The following is a 23,783-nucleotide window of genomic DNA, read 5'->3' on the forward strand; positions in this document are numbered from 1 at the left end:
GACAGCTCAAGAGTCTTCTCCAACACCACAGTTCAAAAGCATCAATTCTTCGGCACTCAGCTTTCTTCACAGTCCAACTCTCACATCCATACATGACTACTGGAAAAACCATAGCCTTGACTAGACAGACCTTTGTTGGCAAAGTAATGTCTCTGCTTCTGAATATGCTATCTAGGTTGGTCCTAACTTTCCTTCCAAGGAGTAAGTGTCTTTTAATATCATGGCTGCAGTGACCATCTGCAGTGATTTTGGAGCCCAAAAAAATAAAGTCTGACACTGTTTTCACTGTTTCCCTATCTATTTCCCATGAAGTGATAGGACCAGATGCCATGATCTTTGTTTTCTGAATGTTGAGCTTTAAGCCAACTTTTTTACTCTCCTCTTTCACTTTCATCAAGAGGCTCTTTAGTTCCTCTTCACTTTCTGGCATCAGAGTGGTATCATCTGCATATCTGAGGTTATTGATATTTCTCCTGGCAGTCTTGATTCCAGCTTGTGCTTCATGCAGCCCAGCGTTTCTCATGATGTACTCTGCATGTAAGTTAAATAAGCAGGGTGATAATATACAGCCTTGACCTACTACTTTTCCTATTTGGAACCATTCTGTTTTTCCATGTCCAGTTCTAACTGTTGCTTCCTGACCTGCATATAGGTTTCTCAAGAGGCAGGTCAGGTGGTCTGGTATTCCCATCTCTTTCAGAATTTTCCACAGTTTACTTTGATCCACACAGTCAAAGCCTTTGGCATAGTCAATAAAACAGAAATAGATGTTTTTCTGGAACTCTCTTGCTTTTTTGATGATCCAGCAGATGTTGGCAATTTGATCTCTGGTTCCTCTGCCTTTTCTAAAACCAGCTTGAACATCTGGAAGTTCACGGTTCACGTATTGCTGAAGCCTTCTTTGCTGCTGCTGCTGCTAAGCTGCTAAGTCGCTTCAGTTGTGTCCGACTCTGTGGGACCCCATAGACGGCAGCCCACCAGGGTCCCCCGTCCCTGGGATTCTCCAGGCAAGAACACTGGAGTGGGCTGCCATTTCCTTCTCCAATGCATGAAAGTGAAAAGTGAAAGTGAAGTCAATTCAGTCGTGTCCGACCCTTAGTGACCCCATGGACTGCAGCCTACCAGGCTCCTGTGTCCATGGGATTTTCCAGGCAAGAGTACTGGAGTGGGTTGCCATTAAATTTTGAGCCTTGAATGAAATTGTGTAAGGAAATGGACTATCACTACTCACTGCCTAAGAATTTTTATTGCTCCCTTTCCCGTACTGGACTTGTGCGGGCAGAACTTACACCTCTGTTCGCTCAGGTTCACAGACTTAATATCTCCAGCGGTTGGATGTGGTACAAAAGACGTGGAAGTTGTGTACTCAGCTGCAGGAAGGGCTATAATCTTTTCTTTCAACTCACCTTTGGAGAGAATCAAGCTATTTTGTTTACATTATCTTTGAAATGAGTCACACGGAATCAGCTTAATGGGAGTGGTAACAGTTTAAAAATAAATCAGTTTGAGCTGTGACCACTTGTGATCCTTTATGGAAACACTTTGTGGGCAGTGCTTTGATATCTATAACTGGTCCAAGTATTTTGTTTTGGAAATTTTTTGTAAAAGCAACCTTACTGAGGTTATGTTTGCTGGCACCGGTTTCCCTTTCTGTTTTAAATGTCTTTCCAAAGTCTGCTTTGACATGCTTTGTTCAAGTCATGGCAGAATGGCATAAAGAGCAGAAACTGGACAGATGTCCATTTGAATAACATCAATAGTGTTTTTCCTTTCTTACCATGTGGGTAGAGAAGTGACCACCTTCAATTTGTCTATCAAATGTTGACTTCCTTTTTATTTTGCAGCTCATGAGAATACTTCCCCACAGTTTAAATTTGCTAATGGTATATATCCTGAAACTTGGTTGGAATAAGGCTGACATGCCCGTGCTTGGGCAACTTAAACTATTTGATGTTACATAAAGTTCCACCAGTTTTCTTTAGAACACTCTGGGTCACTGCATTCAAGCTTGGTCGTGTGCACACGTGTATATGGAGACACTTCCAATTACATAGTCCAGAGCTGAAAAGGGGTAGGCTGGGGGGTGGTAATTTGGGGGTGGAGGTGCTTGTTTTTGCTAAGATGCTAAGGAAGAAAAGGGGCCGAACACTGGCTATATTAAGCCATGTTTGTTCCTCTACATTTGTGTGACATCACTGAGCTGAGAGAAGGTGAGGACAGGCATCAAGTTGGGCAGGACTACCAAGAATTTATAGCACATCACTGGTCTGGCATGCTTGGGCTCTCTCGTCTTCCCCCATGGGAGACAGCATTGGGTTGCTTTGACTTTTTAGTTTCTCTTTTCACTGTTATTCTGTTTTTTTCCCATGATTAACCCACTCCACTATTCTCGCCCGGAGAATTCCATAGGCAGAGGAGCCTGGCAGGGGGTCTCAAAGAATCGGACACAACTGAGTGACTAACACTTTCCCTTTCAACACTCTTTCTATGATAATCACATCTGCCTTTTTAAATTAATCTTCTATACATTGATAATTTTGTCTATCAAAAGAATAGCTAGAAAAGGGAACCTTCCTATACTGCTGGTGGGAATGTAAATTGGTACAGCCACTATGGAGGACAGTATGGAGGTTCCTTAAAAAACTAAAAATAGAGCCTCTGTATGATCCTGCAATCCCACTTCTGAGCATATATCTGGAAAAGATGAAAACAATAATTTGAAAAGATGCATGCACCCCAGTGTTCAGAGCAACACTATTTACAATAGCCAAGACCTGGAAGCAACCTAAATGTCCATTGACGAATGAATAAAGATGATGTAGTATATATATACATACAATGGAATATTATTCAGCCATAACAAGAAAGAAATAATTTCACTTACAGCAACATGGATGGACTTGAAGAATATCACACTGCATGAAGTCAAAGGCAAACATCACAAATATCATTTACATGTGAAATCTTAAAAATGATGCAAGTGAAGTCATTTCCGGAACAGAAACAGACGCATAAAACAAACTTATGGCTACCAAATGGAATAGTGCAGGGAGGGATAAATTAGGAGTTGGGATTAACAGATACACACTATTGCATGTAAAATAGATAAACAAGGACCTACCAAATAGCACAGGGAATTATATTCATATCATCTAACAACCTATAATGGAAAAGAATCTGAGAAAGAAATATATATACATATACATACATATATCTTAACCACTTTGCTGTACACTTAAAACATTGTAAATCAACTATGCTGCTGCTGCTGCTACTAAGTCGCTTCAGTTGTGCCCGACCCTGTGCGACCCCATAGACGGCAGCCCACCAGGCTCTGCCGTCCCTGGGATTCTCTAGGCAAGAACACTGGAGTGGGTTGCCATTTCCTTCTCCAGTGCATGAAAGTGAAAAGTGAAAGTGAAGTCGCTATACTTCAACTTAAAAAAAGTAAAAGGAAGAATAACTAGGGTCTGAGTCAGGGCTGGAATTGTTCTCGTTTGAGTTAAAGTTACTAAGTCAAGTTTTTGAACTTCTAGGACATTTGTTTTGACTGGCTATATCCTGGATGGTAGAGCTTAATGGAAAATTAATAAATCAGTATATTAGGATTATCTTATCTATGTCACAAGGCTATTATTGTGAGACTTGATATAGAAGTTGTAAAAGACTCCAAAGGAATTCAAAGGTCACAGAAGAAAAGGATCATGTTTATTCATATTTAGCACCATTAGTATGAATAAGCACGTTGTGTTGTTGTTGCTACCAGTGACATGTGGGTAGAATTAATGTCACCAACTCCCTACGGGTTAATATTTTTTGGCCATAAGGAAAACAGACATTGGAAGAGACTCTTAGTAAGAGCTAAGACTAGTCCCAGATATGATAGTTATCTACTAACCTAGAGAGATCTAGGAATACCTTGGATCCCTAATGGCTCCAGACCCACCATGAAATACATATAGATGATGGGGACTGTGATGAGGATGACAATGAAGATTAAGCCAACCACGGTTGTTTCTTTAACACATATTTTGAGTTCTTACTGTGTGTTGGGCACTTTTTCAAGGGTTTTACATAAATTAACTCTTTCATCTTCTCAACAGTCCTATCCTACCTCACTCTATGTTCATCCCCATTTTACAGGTGAGAACACTAATGCACAGAGAAAATAAGTAACTTATTTAAAGCCAGGAAGAAAATAAAAAATGAGCCTTGGTCCAACTGGTAAAGATAAGCAGTTGCCCAGTTTTATTTTTTCTGGGCATTAGAATGCATTGAAAATTAATAGTACACTTTATAAATCATGACGTCCCAGAAAAGGAGTCTTTCCCAGAGATTTTCCTGCTTTATAAATTGAATTCTTTGCAGTGCTCAAGGGTCTTTAAGATAGGTTTTGTATCTTATTATACTGGAATCACTTTACCTTAAAATGCTTTGAATGCAATGGGAGCTCAATGCAAGTTAGAATAAACACTTTTGTATCTAAATTCACTGAACAGCATAGTGAGGTATCTGTATAAGAATGGATTCTGTTGGTTTCTACATATTCTGTACATTTTACAGAATCTATATAATTGCGTGTTTCAGTATGTAACTAAAATATTGTGTCAAAACATGCTAAGAATCAGTACAAGAATTAATTAAAATGTATGTTGACTACTCTGGTATAGATATTGTTTTAATAATATAAAGATTGTTATAATTTAGGCTGGTGTGTCTACCCACAGAGGCCCATGGTCCTGTATTAATACTGTAAATCTGGAAACTATGATAGGCCCTTTGATGAATATAATTGATATCACTTACACAATTTATTACTTTTCAGGGGAATGACACGCTGGGGACAATTTGATGATCTTTATCGCATTAGTGACTTGGACAGGGATCAGATTCCAGTGACTGGAGGAACAGGTTCCCAGGAAGGTCAGTATCAAACTCTTATTATGAGGAGACTCTTTTAGCTAATACAATGCATGAATCCTAAATGCTTTTCTAAAATATAACATTTTATATACCATTACTTATTAAACTCTTATTTTATATTTAAAAAATATATCTTAGGAGCATACCAACTTAAGTCACTACAGTGCTCATATAATGTTTAAGAACCTTACTTTGCTATATAAAAGCATTATTTTAAAAAAATGTATTAAGTCACTTAGCTTTATTAGATAAGGGAGAATGAATGGTTTGAATAAAGTTTTTCATACATAAAATTGTTCAGTATTTCCCCCCAAGGATTAGGATCATTTATAACACTCAGTAGTTTTTTATGTTAAGACCAAGCCCTTCAGGTTGAATTCTACATCTTTTGAGAAGCTAAACATTTTAGTTAATACTTAATATGACATGGCTTCTCAGAGGCAGATATGCTGGGTTTGTTATATTTGATAGAGTTGTTTTAAGCCTTTATATGGCTGAGTTGCTCTGCTGTGTACCTGAAACAATCACAACATTGTTAATCGGCTATATTCCAATATAAAATAACAAGTTTAAAAAAAGAGAGAAATCTCCTTAAACATCAAATGAGTTCATATCAAATTTGACAAACCAAGGGAAAATGCCAGCTCCTATGACTTGTGACATCAGTAATCATAACAACAATGATATAATACTATTAGTTTTCTGTCATTTACTGAGACAGGCATGATAGTTTGTATTTTACATGGATTTTCATTTTTATATGGTATATAGAGATCCAAGGAGGAGCTGATGACTGAGACTGGAGTGGGGTTCACATTTCTGGAATGGTGATATTACCAAGCTGATTTCAGACTGAACAAGGGTATCATGCTGGTATTATCTTCATGAAGCTACCAGCAACTTCCAATGTGTAACTAATTTTTTTCAAAGCATTCTCAATTCATCCCCTCTACTGTCCTTTAACAACTCATATTCTACAACAAACATGATGCTCCTACCAGGACTTCCTTAGTTTTGTCCTATGGCCTTTTGGCATCTTTTATATGAGGATCCTTATATTAATAATTAATCCATTGACAACACTCATTTCAACACAGGGGAATCCCAATATCTTGACACTAATAAAAATCTATTTGTATTTAGCACCAGTGCTAGAGAAAGATGAAACATCACTTGCTTATACTCTAACTACAATTAAATTAAGATTCCAAGGTAAAATGGAACACAAGTGTCACCAGATGTCCCTATTCTTAAACAAGATCATTGCTATTTTCTGTTTAAAAGAATTTTAGTTCATTGCTTAGCCACATAATTACTTATTAATACTAATCCATCCATGATGCAAAGAGATGAGCAGCTAAATTATATGGGTTTATAACCTTTATTCTTCCCAGACTATTTATCTTATCACAGTAGCACTCTGAAGCCTCATGCAAACGAAGAGCCTGAATCTCCATTACTCTATAGAACTATGAGTGAAGCCACCCTGGTGAGGAAAAGGATGACGCCTCTGACGATGGACAGAAAAGACAGACAGAAGCATAGGGCCTCTATTAATGGACACTTTTACAACCATGAAGTGAGTTACAATTCCATTAATGTCGTTTGAAAGAATGCTGTCTATTGTGCTAACAATATCACTGAATTGAATTTACAATTCAAACTTACAATACTATCAGATATACTACTGCTATTATTACTGGCTACTCTCTGTTTATTTGGCATGAAATTGTTTTGCTGGCTTATCTCATTACTCACTAAAACATAACTATATGAAGTAGATACTATTATTTCCCCTATTTTACATATGAGTTAACTGAGGTTCACAGTTGTTGTTCAGTCACCAGTCACCAGTCCACCTCTTTGCAACCCCATGGACTGCAGTACTCCAGGTTTCCCTGTCCTTCACCATCTCCCAGAGTTTGCTCAAACTCATGTTTACTGAGTCAGTGATGCCATCCAACCATCTTATCCTCTGTCATCCCCTTCTCCTCCTGCCTTCAATCTTTCTCATCATCAGGGTCTTTTCCAATGAGTTGGCGCTTCACATCAGATGGCCAAAGTGTTGGAGCTTCAGCATCAGCCCTTCCAATGAATATTCATGGTGATTTCAGGATTGATTGACTGCTTTGATCACCTCGGATTCACAGAAATTCACAGAGGTTACACAATTTGTCACAGGTCACACTGCTTTTAAGTACCAACTCTGAACTCAAATCCAGCTTTGTCTGATGCCAGAACCCAAGTTCTTAACCAGCATGATTGGTCAGCCCTAAGTGGCAGACCCTATGATACACACTGGAGATATACAGATGGCTCAGCTAGTGCCTATGTCAGCATGGAGCTCAGCGCTTGGGCAAAGAAACCAATACATCCATAAATGCCATTAGAATCATGTAAGTGCTACAAAAGATATTGGTTCAAAGTACATTCAAACATTAAATTTGAAATAAAAGGATCAAGTCAGCTATAGCCCTGTTTATTCTGATCAGTTAAATTTCTAATTCCAGGTCTTACACATATAATATACATATCACTTTTTACACAAGTGCAATTATAGTTTCAGAGAAGGCAATGGTACCCCACTCTAGTACTCTTGCCTGGAAAATCCCATGGACGGAGGAGCCTGGTGGGCTGCAGTCCATGAGGTCGCTAAGAGTCGGACATGACTGAGGGACTTCACTTTCACTCTTCACTTTCATGCATTGGAGAAGGAAATTGCAACCTACTCCAGTATTCTTGCCTGGAGAATCCCAGGGACAGGGGAGCCTGATGGGCTGCCGTCTATGGGGTGGCACAGAGTCGGACATGACTGAAGCGACTTAGCAGCAGTAGCAATTATAGTTTATATAATTTGTATTCTGACTTTTTCACTTAATATGTGTTGAACTTATATGTGCCTTTATGTAATATTTATAAGATATTTAACTTGGCTGAAGGTAGGAAATAGATCATTTTTTTCTAGAACTCAAATTTTTTATGTCATGTATTTTAGCAATCATTCATCCATTCATTTAATAAATACTTTAAAACCACTCTATGTGAGGCACCATTTTAAGCTCTTTCATACAAAATATTAATTCATTCATCATAAGCTTTTTCCTTAGAAGGTTTTCTACCTTTTTCCTTCTTCCTCCCTTAGAAGGCTATCCATATGTCTCTTTGGAGACTGGTGGGGAGAAATCTCCCTTGTGAATTTTTGGTTCAAATTAGAGATTTTTCTGTCTCAAGAATTTCCTCCCTGGCCAAAACATAGTTTTGACAGTCCCCTACAGATACGCAACTCCCGATAGGCCTGGTTTCTTCTCTTCAGAATTATGCTGTATGTCATCAGCACATGTAGGGTGGTTTGTGTTAAGAAAGGCTGTGAAAGCCACGTGTTTCCAAATGAGCAGCTTCCAGATTAGTTCGCAGTACTAAGAATGAAATTGGCACTAGGTTGGCAGCACAGCATCATAATTAAAATTCTTGGTCTTTGCAATTTGATGACTTGATTGCAAATTCTTGCTGAGCAAATGAAAAATCTCAATCTCTTAGCTTTCATCCTTCCTTCTTTACAAGGCTATTCATGGGATTAAGTGGAATGAGATGAATTTAGCACTTAGCATAGTGTCTGCACAAAAGAACTCAGTTTACATTAGTGTCATTGCTGTTGATTGAAAGAGATCAAGTGAAACTAAAGATATTTCATACAAATGTCATTCACTACAGTATAATAACTAGCAGAAAATGAAACCCCAAAACCCAAAGCACCCTATCAATGGGTATGCAATGATGGGCATCTAGGAATTTAAGTTGAAATAGTTGTAAGATATGTTTTTATATCATGAAAGCTCTTGATAATGCCAATATTGAATAACACACTTATTAGAGGCTTAGATTGTGATACATAGTCCCAAGGGAATACGTTCCAAGACCCCCAGTTGATGCCTCAAACCAAGGATAGTACTGAATTCTATATATACTATGTTCTTTCCTATACATACATACCTATGATAAAGGTTAACTTATAAATTAGGTAAAATAAGAGATTGTTGTTACAACAATATTTAACAATAAAGTAGAATAATTATAATAATATAGTGTAAAAATGTTATGTGGATGTGGTCTTTTCCTCCCTCTCTTTCAAAATATCTTGCCGTACTGTATTCAATTTTATAAGGGCAGTAGATGATAAAATGCCTATGATGTGATAAGATAAAGTGAGGTAAATGACATAGGCATTGTGATGCAGCATTAGGCTACTAATGACCTTCTGATAATATATCAGAAGGAGGATCCTGGACCATCAGGCTGTGATGAAGTTGATAGATGTCTGTCAGAAGCAGACATTGTCAGTGGTTGGGGATATTGGCAGGGTGGAGTAGGATGGTGCAAGATTTCATCATGCTACTCAGAATGGTTTCCCTGGTGGCTCAGATGGTAAAGAATCTGCCTGAAATGCAGGAGATCCAGGTTCAATCACTGGGTCAGGAAGATCCCCTAGAGAAGGGAACAGCAACCTACTCCAGTATTCTTGCCTGGAGAATCCCATGGACAGAGGACCCTGGTGGGCTACAGTCCATGGAATTGCAGAGTTGGACACTACTGAGCAACTAACACTTTCAACACACTTTCTGATTGCCACACAGGGACTTCCCTGGCAGTCCAGTGCTTAAGACTTCGCCTTCCAATGCAGGGGGTGTGGGTTTGATCCCTAGTCAAGTATCTAAGATCCCACATGCCTGCGGCAAAAAAAAAAAAAAAACAGAAAACAGAAACAATATTGTAACAAAGTCAATAAAGACTTTAAAAGTGGTCCATATTAAAAAAAAAAAAAAAACTTAAAAAAAAAAAGAACGGCACACAATTTAAAATGTGTGAATTATTTCTGGAATTTTCCATTTAATTTTTTCATCTCTCTCAGGATTTTATTTTAAAATAGGAATAAAATTATGAGTAAAAAATGTATGGTTATATGTTTCTTATAGTTTTTATGGTGCATTACTAATCCCCAAGAGAGATGTATCAGATTTATTGGATCATGGCAGCTGTTTACCAAATTTTATCTAAAGGGCCGACTATTGATTAGAGCAACTTGTGAGAAACATTGTTCTAAATGGTCAATTAGCAGCACTTTTACCCAAATCCTCAGTTGAGATTTATGCTAAATCACATGAAATTGCCAACACTCGACCATTTCTGACCAACTGAAAAGGAATGATTTCATATGGTTCAAATAAAAACAATTTAGAACAATTACTCCCAAACAGGAGGGAATTTTGAAATCTTAAATTACAGTAAAGAATAGGATGATTATCTAATGAAAATATTTCAAATATTCTCAAACGACGCTTTACCTAACTTACTCTAGAAACAATATAAAGCTGCTTAAAGGCATACATAATACTCAACAACCAAAACAAAGAAAGTAAAAATAAGAAAGCAAAATTTTAAACTCACGATCTTGGATTTTTTGTGCAAAGGAAGGCCAGATTCAAGAGACAGACTCTTGTTAGTTTGTCACATATGTCCTTAAAATTACAAAAATCTTTTTTTTTTTCCTTCTAGACGTCAATTTTCACTCCAGCCTTTGGATCAGAAACTAAGGTCAGAGTAAACAGTAATATGAGAACTGAAGAAGTAATAAAGCAAATTCTCCAAAAATTTAAGGTAATCTTTATCAGTGAACTGAACTATAAATATCTTGTGTATAATTTAATTGTAAACACATAAATGGATTTTTCTGAAAAAGACATAAAAGCATGTATATCTAAATTAAATATTCAGTTCCAAAAAATTCTTTCCTATGTATAGTTGACTCTTGAAAAACACCTGTTTGAACGCCATGGGTCTATTTAAATATGGATTTTTTGTTAACTTTTTATTTTGTATTGGGATATAGCCAAGTAACAATGTTGTGATAGTTTCAGGTAAACAGCAAAGGGACTCAGCCATACATATTCATATACATGGATTTTTTTCTTCAATGCATATATTACTGTTTACAATACATGGTTGGTTGAATCCATGAATGCAGTCCTGACAGTACAAAAGGCCAACTCAGGGACTAGAGTATATGTGGATTTTGGTATCCACAGCAGATACCAAAAGACAACTATATAACATCTTTTAGTAACTGCATTGAGAAATTACCTTATCCCCAGGGAGCAGAGAAGATTTTATATAGGAAAGTGAAAAATTAAAGTGAAGAAACAGATACGTAATCTGGATCTGGTTGGCTTAGAAAACACTAACAAAGAATTCATGTCTGTTCATTTTTTTCCATTGACAGATTGAAAATAGTGCCCAGGATTTTGCACTTTACATTATTTTTGCAACAGGAGGTAAGAAAACTTGGTTATTCTTATGTGACTGCATGTGTTTCCTGCCCATTAATAAGGCAGAAAAGCAGTGTACCTCTTTCTGCAGAAGAAAAGGAGGGAGGGAAGAAAGAAAGAAGAGAGGTGGAGTGTTTTACATTATTCATCCTTCACAGTTTCAAAGGAAGACAATCTAAGAATAAGGGATCCTAGAAGAGCTTAACACAAAAGACTTTGCTTGTTGGCCAGGCAGTAAACTATCTGAATGGTGATCAAATAGCCCTGGCGAATAGGGGAAGATTCCCAGGAATTGCAGACATTTCAGTTGTTGATCTTTGTACTCCTTTTTTTTTTTTTCACTTCCCCTTATCATTCTAGCTTTTACTAGAGTCACCATTACATACCATTACTCCCTGATCTCATTGTTACCTCTTTCTTAACATTACCTCTTTCTGACACATTGTGGGAGTGTTCCTCTTCCTCGCTAGAGAAAAATGTGCAGAACTATGTGGTGGGGTAAAAGTTAGCATCAGGACCTTGGGAAGAGACTGTGTGTGGGGTGCTAGGAGCAAAGAGTAAAAGATGGATTAGAGAAACCCTAAGGCAATATTGAAATGAAATTTTTGAAAGCCTTAAAATAGAAAACCCAGAAATAAACCCTTGCACCTATTGTCAATTAATCTATGACAAAGGAGGCAAGACTACACAATGTTGGAGACAGTCTCTTCAACAAATGGTGCTGGGGAAAAGGGACAGTTAAATGTGAAAAAAAGAAAGAAAGAAAAAAGTTAGATCATTCTTTAACTCCATATACAAAAATAAGTTCAAAATGGATTTAAGACCTAAATGTGAGATTGCATACTATAAAACTCCTAGAGTAAAACATAGGCAGAACACTCTCTGACATAAATCACAGCAATATCTTTTTCAAAGAATATTGGAAATAAAAACAAAAATGAACAATGGGACCTACTTAAACAAAAGTTTTTTCACAGCAAAGGAAACAATAAACAAAACTATATCCCACTGATTGGGAGAAAATGTTTGCAAATGATGTGAATGATACAAGATTAGCCTCCCAAAATTGCAAACAACTCATGATGTTTAACAGCATCAAAACAAACAGCCCACTCAAAAAATGGGCAGAGGACCTAAACAGACATTCCTCCAAAGAAGACATACGGACAACCAATAGGCACATGAAAAGATGTTCAACATCGTTAATTATTAAACAAATACAAATCAAAACTACAATGAGATATCACCTCATACCAGCCAGAATGGCCATCATTAAAACTGAAAAATTTTGAAGTTAAATTATAGGAATGGCTCAGGTTGTAATTTAAGTGTCTGATCGCTTGAGCCAGAAATTGAATACATAAAATAATACATTTTGATCCAGAACAACTATAAGAAAATGGAAATTGGATATCCAAACATATATAAAATTGAAGTCCTTATAAATTGAAAGCTTAAATATAAGAAATATATATATAGAGAGAGATAGATATAGATATATATAAATTTTTGAAAGTTCTGAGTGTGTGTGTGTATATTCATTCTGGTTGTTTAGGAGAAAACTACAAGATAAAAATACTGGACTGTATAAAATGTAAAAGATACAAACAAAAGATTATGAAGACTATCAGATGAAAGATTAATACCTACAGTATCAAAAAGTTCTTGCAAAGTGATAGTGAAAAGGCAACCAGTCCAATAAAAATACAAAGAAGTATGATAAAGCAGTTCAGAGAATAACAACCTGTAAATATTTTTAGGAAAGTCTAAAACTTAAGGGAATGCAAGTATTAAAGGAAATGCAAAGGTCAAGGACGTGTATATTCAACCCACAATGCCATGTTATCTTTTATCTGATTCCACCTACTGGCTGGCACGGATAAGAGTAAAAGAGTATGTTCATGCAATTCTGGTGAAGATCTGACTCCTACTCTCTTGGAACTCATTTGAACAATATTTATTAAAAATCTACATATTCCTTAGCCCAGCAAATCCACTGGTGAGAATCTGTTTCACATAAATCAAAGCACTATTATCTACAGATTTATATGCAAGGTTATTTATAATGATAGAAAGCTAAAGGCAAAGTTACCCATCATAGAAGAATGATTTAATACATGATTAATATGCAGCTATAATGAAATGAGTTAGATCTGTACCAGTTGAATGAGGGAACTTTACAACACATATTTATTAAAAATGAAACATGCCTATAAATGTATAGAGAATGACTTCATTTTTTTAAAAGAATTATAAATCCCTATTTAAATATGTGGTTTATATGAGTATATGATTAGGGAGAAAGGTATGGAAAGATAAATACCAAGCCATTAACATTGATTGTTTGGTTAGGGGACTGGGAAGATACAGAAAAGACAATGGGAAGAAGAAAAAGCATAAAAGAAAAAAAGCAAAAAATAAACTTTGATTTTTTTAAATGTGTACAATAAAAATAGCAAGTGTGATATGACCACTTTTATGTATTGTCTGTGTGTGTACCTAAAGAGACATATGGAGGGGTGTCCTCTCAAATGCTGCTTATCTCAGAGTTCTAGGATTCCAGGGAATTTTTACTTTCTGCCTTGTGCTTTTCCTCATAATTACAACAGTATATAAAGGTTTTTAACTTTATTGATGAATAATTAGGATAATTGACAAATATAATTGAATATATTTAAAGTGTACAACATGATTTAATATGCATATACACTGTGGACTGATTGCCGTGATCAAGATAATCAACACATCTATGAGCTCACATAGTTAACTTTTTTTTTCTTGGGCTAAGAATGCTTAAGATCTACTCTCAGCAACTTTCAAGTGTACATGAGATCCTCAGAATTTGTTCTTCTAATAACTGAAAATTTGTACCCTTTGACCTACATAACCTCCTTTCCCCTCTCACAACATGCATATTATTTTAAAATCAGAAAAAAAGAAGCCTATTTTTACTATAAAACCATAGTTCTTTACATTTTACCTGTGAAAATCACATTTCTTATACATGAAATCCAGAACTGAAGGTAATCATAACTAAGACCTTTTTAGGGACTAAGAATAGAGAAAAGAATGGAGCATAGAGCACCTGTTTGGGTAGTAATGTGGAAAATAGATTAGTGTACTTTTAAAACCTTTTATCTGCTAAGCCCATGATCTATAACAGTGTTTCTCAAATTGAGGCACACTTCAGAATGACCTGGAGAGTTCATTTAAAATACAAATTCTCAAGCCCCTCCAGATCTGAGGACAGTCTGGGAATATATATTTCTAATAATTATCCCAGGTGACCATGAAGTAAGAAACATTGTTTTATATTATCAAGCATAAAACAAATTGAGGATGCAAACCCAAGTTAACATAAGATGTAAAGTTCGAAAGAGGGTTCTGCAGTATGACCCAGCAATCCCACGGCTGGGCATCCACATTGAGGAAACCAGACTTGAAAGAGACTCTTGTACCCTAGTATTCATCACAGCACTATTTACAACAGCTAGGACATCGAAGCAACCTAGATGTTCATCAGCAGATGAATGGATAAGAAAGCTGTGGTACATATACATGATGGAGTATTACTCAGCTATTAAAAAGAATGCATTTGAATCAGTTCTAATGAGGCGGATGAAACTGGAGCCTATTATACAGAGTGAAGTAAGCCAGAAAGAAAAACACCAATACAGTATGTTAGCACATATATATGGAATTTTAAAAGATGGTAATGACGACCCTATATGCAAGACAGCAAAAGAGACAAAGATATAAAGAACAGATTTTTGGACTCTATGGGAGAGGGAGAGGGTGGGATGATTTGAGAGAATAGCATTGAAACATGTATATTGCCATATGTGAAATAGATGACCAGTCCAAGTTTGATGCATGAAACAAGGCACTCAAAGCCAGTGCACTGGGACAGCCCAGAGGGATGGGATGGGGTGGGAGGTGGGAGGGGGGTTCTGGATGGGGGACACATACATGTATACCCAAGGCTGACTCATGTCCATGTATGGCAAAAACCACCACAATATTGCCTTCAATTAAAAGTAATTAATTTATTTTTTAAAAAGAGGGTTCTGGTGGGTTAATGAGAGGAGCTGAATTATCAAGGTTCCCCATTGATTCAGAAATCATAGAGGAATTGAAGCAGCAAACACTGACTCTGTGGACCCGGTAATGAATCATATGACTAGTTGTGGGGAAGCTGGGCTTCTAAGTTCTGGACCCTGTCTTGCATTTTTTTCCTGGAAAAGTCCAGTCCAGGGGATGAGAACAGTTCTGACCCTTGGAACTTTTAAAAGCCCAAAGAAACACATGATACCAGAGAAGGGACTGACTGGGCTACCTTTTTCCCCTCAGTCTACTTCAACAGAGCAGGCAATTCTTTAACCGTGTAAGTCAGACTGTGTCGTACCACTTCTCAGATCCTCCAATTGTCTCCCTTCTCACAGCAAAGTCAAAATCTTTGTGCTGGTCCCATTACCTCTTCTCTTCATCATTTAATAGCCCTCTCCTCATCTCCATATCAGCCACCTTGTTCCCTAGGTGCTCTTCAACATCTTTGAAGTGAAGTGAAGTGAAATCGCTCAGTCGTGCCTGACTCTTTGAGACCCCGTGGACTGTAGCCTACCAGGCTCCTCCATCCATGGGATTTTCCAGGCAAGAGTACTGGAGTGGATTTCCATTTCCTTCTCCAGACCTTCCCAACCTAGGGATCGAACCGGGTCTCCTGCATTGTAGGCAGACGCTTTACCGTCTGAGCCACAAGAGAAGCTCTTCGATATCTTTAGGCATGTACTGACTTCATGGGTGCTCAGTTTACTTACTTATTCTTTTGACACACACGGTCCCTAAATCGGAGAAGGCAATGGCACCCCACTCCAGTACTCTTGCCTGGAAAATCCCATGGACGGAGGAGCCTGGTGGGCTGCAGTCGACGGGGTAGCTAGGAGTCGGACATGGCTGAGCGACTTCACTTTCACTTTTCACTTTCATGCATTGGAGAAGGAAATGGCAACCCACTCCAGCGTTCTTTCCTGGAGAATCCCAGGGACGGGGGAGCCTTGGGGGCTGCCGTCTATGGGGTCGCACAGAGTCGGACACCACTGAAGCGACTTAGCTTCTAGCTTATGGTGAATTATGGTGAAGATCGCTCAGTCGTGTCTGACTCTTCGTGACCCCATGGACTGTAGGCTCCTCTGTCCATGGGATTGTCCAGGCAATAGTACTGGAGTGGATTGCCATTTCCTTCTCCAGGGAACTTCCTGACCCAGGGATCGAACCTGGGTCTCCCACATTGTAGACAGACGCTTAACTGTCTGAACCACCAGGGAAGTATAGCTTCACGATTCCTCTCTCATCTCCTTCAGGTCTTTGCTCAAATATTACATCTTCGGTGAGGCCTTCCTCAGCCATTCTATCAATAATTTAAAACCTTTCACCTGCATATACATATGCACACACACACGCACACTTTCTATCCCCTTCCTTGAGTAACTTTCCCCCTGCATACTTATCACTATATATGATAGGTTTTATTACTGTGTCTTCCTTATCACCATCCTCTCCATGAGTGTAAGGGCCATGAGAGAAGTGATTTTACTCTGCTCTCTTCTGTAGTGTGCCCAGCACAGAGAACAAGGCCTGGTATATAGTAAGAACTCAAAAATTATTTGAGAAAGGAAGGAGGAAAGAAAATGATTGTAAGGGCACTGTGTCCTGTTCATGCTTCATTCTGATAAAGATGAAATCACAGGTGCGAAACTACTTAGGCAAAAAATTAGAAATATTTTGTGGTAGAAGTGTTTATAACTTTTGGAAATTTGAAGTTCTGGGAATATACCAAATTGGAAGTTGTTTTCTTTCTCATGTCATTATTATGGCTGAAGCCAATAGATGAATGAAATAATAAAAAATACCCCTAATGTAAATAACAATTCAGAATATATGTTTTAAAGAAAATCCAAAGATTGGATGTGGGGTGAGAGGGAAATGAAGAATTGAAGATAATTACAAAGTTTTGGATCTGAGCTACTAGAAGGATAGAATTATATTAATGGAACTAGGAAAGATCAATAAAATTTATTGAATGAATGTTTTTAAGTTTTGCAAAGGCATAAATGGGACGGCAGATTTGTCTGAACATCCAAACCAAAGGCAAGTTTAGAGTTCTGAGATGGAAAGTCAAATCCCAAAGGATAGCAAGAGAAAGTCTATTTTCAGTTCATTTAAAGGTTTTAATTTCCACTTGCTTTTTTGAGTGAGTGAAACAACTCCTCTTCTTTATAGGTTTTACAAAGTAAGCAGAAGAAGCAAAATGAATGGCCAGATTATGTTCCTTTTCTTCTCTAGGATGGCCTCCTGACTATAGCTGATTCTTATTTTCATTTGCAGAGCAGAAACGGCTAAAGAAGACAGACATTCCGCTGCTGCATAGACTCCTACAGGGACCGTCCAAAACAAATGCTCGCATTTTCCTCATGGATAAAGATGCCGAAGAAATTAGCAGTGATGTATGGATGCCATTGCCCTGAATCTGTCTTTGAGCTCTCCTGTCCCAGTACCTCTCACACAAATGCTCTACCTTTTTGTTTTTTCTTTCAGGTGGCTCAGTATATTAACTTTCATTTTTCTCTCCTGGAATCCATCCTTCAAAGATTAAATGAAGAAGAAAAAAGAGAGATCCAAAGGACAGTAGCAAAGTAAGTCAAGAGCTTGCACACTGGGTGTTTGGTTCCTTAGTAGGTTCAATGCACGAAATGTGTCCAATGGTTAATACTCTTTCTCCTTATTTTCAGATTCAGTACAGAAAAGGCAATCATACTGAAATATCTTCGAAGTAAACGGGTAGTAAAAACAGAGACAACAGTTTAGCAGTACAAGTCACTATTGCTAAGACACTTCTACAAAATTAGAAGGTTTTAGTGCTATTTCAGTGCATAAATTCTATACTTGCATTAAAAAAAAAATATGTGAACTTGAATCTATAGGAAATTGAATCTACGGCTTGTCTCTCTCTGAAGTGAAGAGGTTAGGTTGGATTCACAGTTGGACTGAAAGAAACTTGAATTTAGTTTCAGTAACTAAAATAAGCTCGGATACTATGTATTCCAAATAGTTTTTAGAGTAAAACACTCAGTGAACTTGAATTTAAATGGTATTTTAAGATACCATGTAGCTTAAGCTTATTTAACTTCAACTGTCAAGAGAACTATCATCAACTAGCTCTCAGAAATGATTCAGAAGTAACAGCTTCCAGCTCTTGAAATAAAATATCAGCCCATTATTATCCCACCAAGAAATCTGATGGTGATGGTATCTCACAGTTTCTTAAACTCTAGCCTTTTCATAAAACCTAGGAGTGTCTTTCGGTCCTTTGAGCTATCTATAACATCAGAGCTACCTGTCCTTTGGGACAGAAAACGTTATGGACTCTGTTAAGAAATCCAAATCATAATTCTCTCAACCCGAGCCCTTCTTTTTTCCCCTTCTGTTCTACTGATGAATTTCAAAAGTGTTCTTAAGATTTTTCTTAAGTCAATTGAACTAGTTTTCTTTATTTTTCCAAACAAACATATCACAGAGATTTAATGTATTTCATCAGCTAGGCTAAGACTTGATCCATGATAACCAAATTTGTTGCTGAATGAATACAGAAGATAATGCGAAGCTGTGGGATCTGAAGTTGGGCAGGAAATGTCGAGCTCTGTTTTTTTCTCCAAAATAACTCATTCTACAAGACAGGGCTCAAGGTCCTTCAAGTCCACTTCACCAGTCTGAAAAGCACTGCGAATGCCACAAGTATCACCTGTGATTTTACTTATGAACTCTGTATTAAAATGGAGATTTATGCAGCTTTTTTGCATTCTACTACTAGTTCTATTTGCATTCCTCATAAGCATGGGACTCAATGGACTCACCAACTGAATGGACATGAATTTGAGTGAACTCCAGGAGTTGGTGATGGACAGGGAGGCCTGGCGTGCTGCAGTCCATGGGGTCGCAAGAAGTCGGACACAACTGAGTGACTGAACTGAACTGAATAAGCATTGGATTAAACTGATTGTATTACACATACTATAGGATAAGGTGGAGTGTAGTAAACCCAGTTTTCTTTATCCTTTTATCTATGAGTTAATAAGAAGGTCTCAACTCACTAAAATAAAGCAAATGTAGTGGTTAAAACTCAGTATACTTATTTAAAGTAGTCTCAAGTATCCACCATAAACATGACAAAAGATTTATCTTTAATATCTTGAAAGTCTACAAAATGGAAAAAAAAATAATAAGACGCATGGTTTGAAAAATAAAATTGCAGAAGAGAAAATGCAAATAGCTACTAAGTGTGTGGGAAAAGTTGTATCTTAATAGTGATGGGTGGTATTAGTCTGTGTCTAATGAGGAGACAGAAATCACACAGTCATTTAAATGGGGGTTATAATTTAATATAAAGAACTATTTAGCTGTGGTAATAGGAAATGGAAAGGGAACTCTAAAGGGTACCCTCGTCTGAGGAAGAATACCCAACTACGGAAAAGCTTGGAGTAAAGAGTTGAAATGCACTGAAGAAGGTGTGGCTGCAGCCCATTGCATAGAGGAAACGTCCTCTGCTCCCAGGACACAGCAGGGCCATAGGCGTAGGATAAGCAGAAACAACCCTCTGGAGTGTGGATCCAGTGGGCAAGTGAGCACAGGGGCTTCTCTGTGGGCGCAAGGCCAGATCACACAGTGTCCGTGTCTGGAGGGCTGCAGGAAAAAAAGTCTGGAGAACAGGTAAGCTGAGGCTGAGGGGTAGGCACCCGGATGAAGCCAGGGGCGCTGCAGCCAGTGCTGCTGGGACTGTGAGCTGCGGGAACCATCTCTGTAGGAACCTAGTACAACTCTATGTATGCCGTGGGCTGTGGCATCTTTGAGGCTGCATGGGACAGAGATGGGTTTACTAGATGGTCAGCCCCACAGAGCACTCTCTGGGAGCGAGCACCAAGGTGAGGTGTGGAGAGTAATGATCTGAGTTAGAGCACAGGACTGTAAGGGACTCCAGGCTGTGCCACCACAAACCAAATCAAGAGCTACAAAAGGGGTTGCGGGAGCAAATGCTAAAGAAACCTGCACCCCACAGGCAACTAGCGCTGAAGAAACCATTCTGCGAGGAGCCCCGGGGGAAGAAAGTCAGCTTCCCGGGAACCTGGCATGCCAGCCCCTACGAATCAGAAGACCTGCTTCCTCCTGCAGTGCTTATCCAGCGCCCTCTACTGGCTAAGTATGATATCACGTAGGCTGCAAAGGAAGCGTATTTCAATGCTCTCTCCTGCTGCAGCTGGGGCCCCAGTAAAGCCTAGCCCGAAAATAAATAAATAATGGTTTCCACGTCCAGTTTCACAGAGCCAACAACAAAAAGTGAATTTATAACAGAGAGGCAATAAAATAACTGGTATGTCAACAAAATGCAAAGTAAGAAAGTGAAATTGGTCTATTAAAAAGATGAAAAAATGATAATATTAAATACTCAACAAATTACAGTAAGATGTACTGTGCTCAGACTACTGGCCTTTCCTCATGGCTCAGTGGCAAAAAATCTGCCTGCTAATGCAAGAGACCTGGGTTTGATCTTTGGGTTGGGAATATCCCCTGGAGACAGAAATGGCAACCCACTCCAGTATTCTTGCCTGGGAAATTCCATGGACAGAGGAACCTGGTGGGCTACAGTCCATGGAGTCATAAAAAGAGTGGGACATGACTTAGCGACTAAACAACAAAAGAGATACAAATGATTATAACTTTCTTTGAGAGCAAATTTAGTAGTAAGTTCACCCTATAATTTTACTTGTAGGATCTTATACGAAAATAATCAGATGTACATAGATACTATGTAAAGATGACTATTATTTATTGTGATAAAAGGAAGTAAATAGCCTAATGTTTAAAAATAGAAAAAAAGATTATAGAAGGAAAAACAGAATGTAATGTAGCTCTTAGAATGGTTTTCTAATAAATATTAAGAGTAAATTCTCCTTATGTTAAGATAAGAATATAGATACAAATATCCAAAAGTGTACTATCTATAAGATAATATAGATGTTTTTATATGAATATATACTATTACTGTATATATACATTTATGTATGTAGTAATATATACTACAAACCAAAAGCATGTTAAATGTGGTTATATCTGGTTTGTAGAATAAGGTATGGGTGATTCATATTTTTCATATTTGTTTATCTTATTAAATAATCTATAATTAACATGTATTACTTTTTAAACCAGGAAATAAAAAATGTATGATTAAAAAGTTACCAACAAAAAAGTAGCAAGTACATGCAATCACAGAGTTCTACTAGATGCAAAAAAAGGCAAATAAACTATCAAGTGAGACATTAACATCACTGCAGTGGTAGTTTTGAATATGTCTGTGAAGGCTTTGATACTCCACCTTTAAAGAGACAGTCTAATCCTCCTCACCTTGCCAATGGGCTGGACTTAGTGACTCACTTTTAAGGAACAGAGGAGAGCAGAGTGCCAGACTGTCGCTTGGGGAGACTGGGTCATAAAAGTCACCGCGGTGTCCTCCTTGCTTCTTCTCTTGGATTGCTTGCTCTGGGGGTGCCAACTGCCACATCCAGAGTAGCCCTGGGGAAAGGCCTATATGACAGGAACCAAGTCCTTCTGTCAAAAGCCAGCAAGGAATTGAGGCGTCCCCTCCACAGTCCACAGCTGTGTGAGTGGGCCATCAACTCACCCCAGTCAAGCTTTCAGATGACTGCAGCCCTGTCTAAGAGCTTGCCTGCAACCTCATGAGAGACCTGAGCCAAAACAAAAAGAAAAAACCAGCTAAACCACTCCTAGATTCCTGATCCTCAGAAAATGTGAGAGATACAAAATGTTTGTTGTAATATCCTGCTACATTTTAGGATAAGTTGTTACATAACAATAGATAACTGATATTATTTCGGAGACAAAAATCTGTTCATTTCAGAGACATCTTTCTGTCATACAAGAATATAAGCTTTTGTAACAGAACTATTCATCTTTGTTTTAAATGGTCCAAATATTTCACTACCAGTTACATATTAGTTCAAATTCAGTTCTAGATAATGTTAAACTTCCTAATGGTAGAGGTCCTGTCACATTCATCTCTGTATAGTTTGCTGTATTTAATGTTGTGTCCTTTGTATAGGATGTGCTCAATCAAAGAACTGAATAAATTAATGAATGAATAAAAGAATGAGTAAATAAACTGTCTAAAATATTTTTATAAAATCCCCTGTAAGTATGCTTCCTTTTTCACAAATCTGATCTAGTAGCCAAAAATATATAGAAACTTTTCAAATGGTTATTCTCTAATATGGTGGTGTATTTTATTATCTCTTGGCAGTATGAAATATACAGTTAGGCAGTGTTACTATGGAACTTTGTTTAGGGTTGTTCCACATGGCTTCAAGCACTGAAGGAGAAAGAACCACATTGGTAAGGCAGTTGATGAGGTGGAAAAGACGGCAGATGTATCTATTATACTGAGATATCTACATGTGAAAGGAAAGAAAGGAATAGGATGCAATTCAAGAGGGCAAAACCCTTCAACAGCATCCATTTGTCTTCTAAATAACAGCTAACCTATTAGACCGAGACATTTGAAACTGTCCATACTTGGCCTACAAAGGCAACAATTTCATATTATTCAAACTACCCTCACTTAGCATCTGTCACCACTATTTTAAGTGCCTTCCATAGTTCAACTCATTTAACGTTCATTACACTTCCAAGAGGAAATTAACCTTTAAATCCAACTGTAAAGATGAGGAAAGTAAGTCGTGCAGAGGTTAGGAGGTTTGCTAAACTCTTCAGTGGAAGACCAAGGCTCTAGAATCCTTGGTTCTATGGCTCCAGAACCCACACTATTAACCACAAGAGTATATCAGTTCAGTTCAGTCACTCAGTCGTGTCCGACTCTTTGTGACCCCATGAACCGCAGCACAGCAGGCCTCCCTGTCCATCACCAACTCCCGGAGTCCACCCAAACCCATGTCCATTGAGTCTCTGATGCCATCCAACCATCTCATCCTCTGTCGTCCCCTTCTCCTCCTGCCCCCAATCCCTCCCAGCATCAGAGTCTTTTCCAATAAGTCAACTCTTCACATGAGGTGGCCAAAGTACTGGAATTTCAGTTTCAGCATCAGTCCTTCCAATGAACACCCAGGACTGATCTCCTTTAGGATGGACTGGTTGGATCTCCTTGCAGTCCAAGGGACTCTCAAGAGTCTTCTCTAACACCACAGTTCCAAAGCATCAATTCTTCGGTGCTCAGCTTTCTTTATAGTCCAACTCTCACATCCATACATGACCACTGGAAAAATCATAACCTTGACTAGACTGACCTTTGTTGGCAAAGTAATGTCTCTGCTTTTTAATATGATGTCTAGGTTAGTCATAACTTTCGTTCCAAGGAGTTCAGTTCAGTTCAGTTCAGTTGCTCAGTCGCGTCCAACTCTTTGTGACCCCATGAATCACAGCACGCCAGGCCTCCCTGTCCATCACCAACTCCCAGAGTTC

At 38.0% G+C, this 23,783-nt stretch overlaps 1 protein-coding gene across 3 annotated transcripts in view; it reads left to right on the forward strand.

The window, feature by feature from the left end:
- The window catches only part of RASSF6 (Ras association (RalGDS/AF-6) domain family member 6), a 74,224-nt gene extending 53,371 nt beyond the window's left edge, over positions 1-20,853 (forward strand). For all 3 annotated transcript variants that reach the window (XM_010838187.1, XM_010838186.1, XM_010838188.1), the window contains exons 5-11: positions 4,826-4,923; positions 6,318-6,502; positions 10,474-10,575; positions 11,198-11,249; positions 17,628-17,746; positions 17,838-17,935; positions 18,032-20,853. In XM_010838187.1, the coding sequence (XP_010836489.1) occupies positions 4,826-4,923; positions 6,318-6,502; positions 10,474-10,575; positions 11,198-11,249; positions 17,628-17,746; positions 17,838-17,935; positions 18,032-18,107 (730 nt within the window). In that variant the 3' untranslated portion in view covers positions 18,108-20,853. The remainder of the gene's footprint in view (positions 1-4,825; positions 4,924-6,317; positions 6,503-10,473; positions 10,576-11,197; positions 11,250-17,627; positions 17,747-17,837; positions 17,936-18,031) is intronic.
- Positions 20,854-23,783: the final 2,930 nt, after the last annotated feature.

The sequence above is a fragment of the Bison bison genome, unplaced genomic scaffold, assembly GCF_000754665.1.
Source record: "Bison bison bison isolate TAMUID 2011002044 unplaced genomic scaffold, Bison_UMD1.0 scf7180017864092, whole genome shotgun sequence".
Taxonomy (NCBI): Eukaryota; Metazoa; Chordata; class Mammalia; order Artiodactyla; family Bovidae; genus Bison; species Bison bison.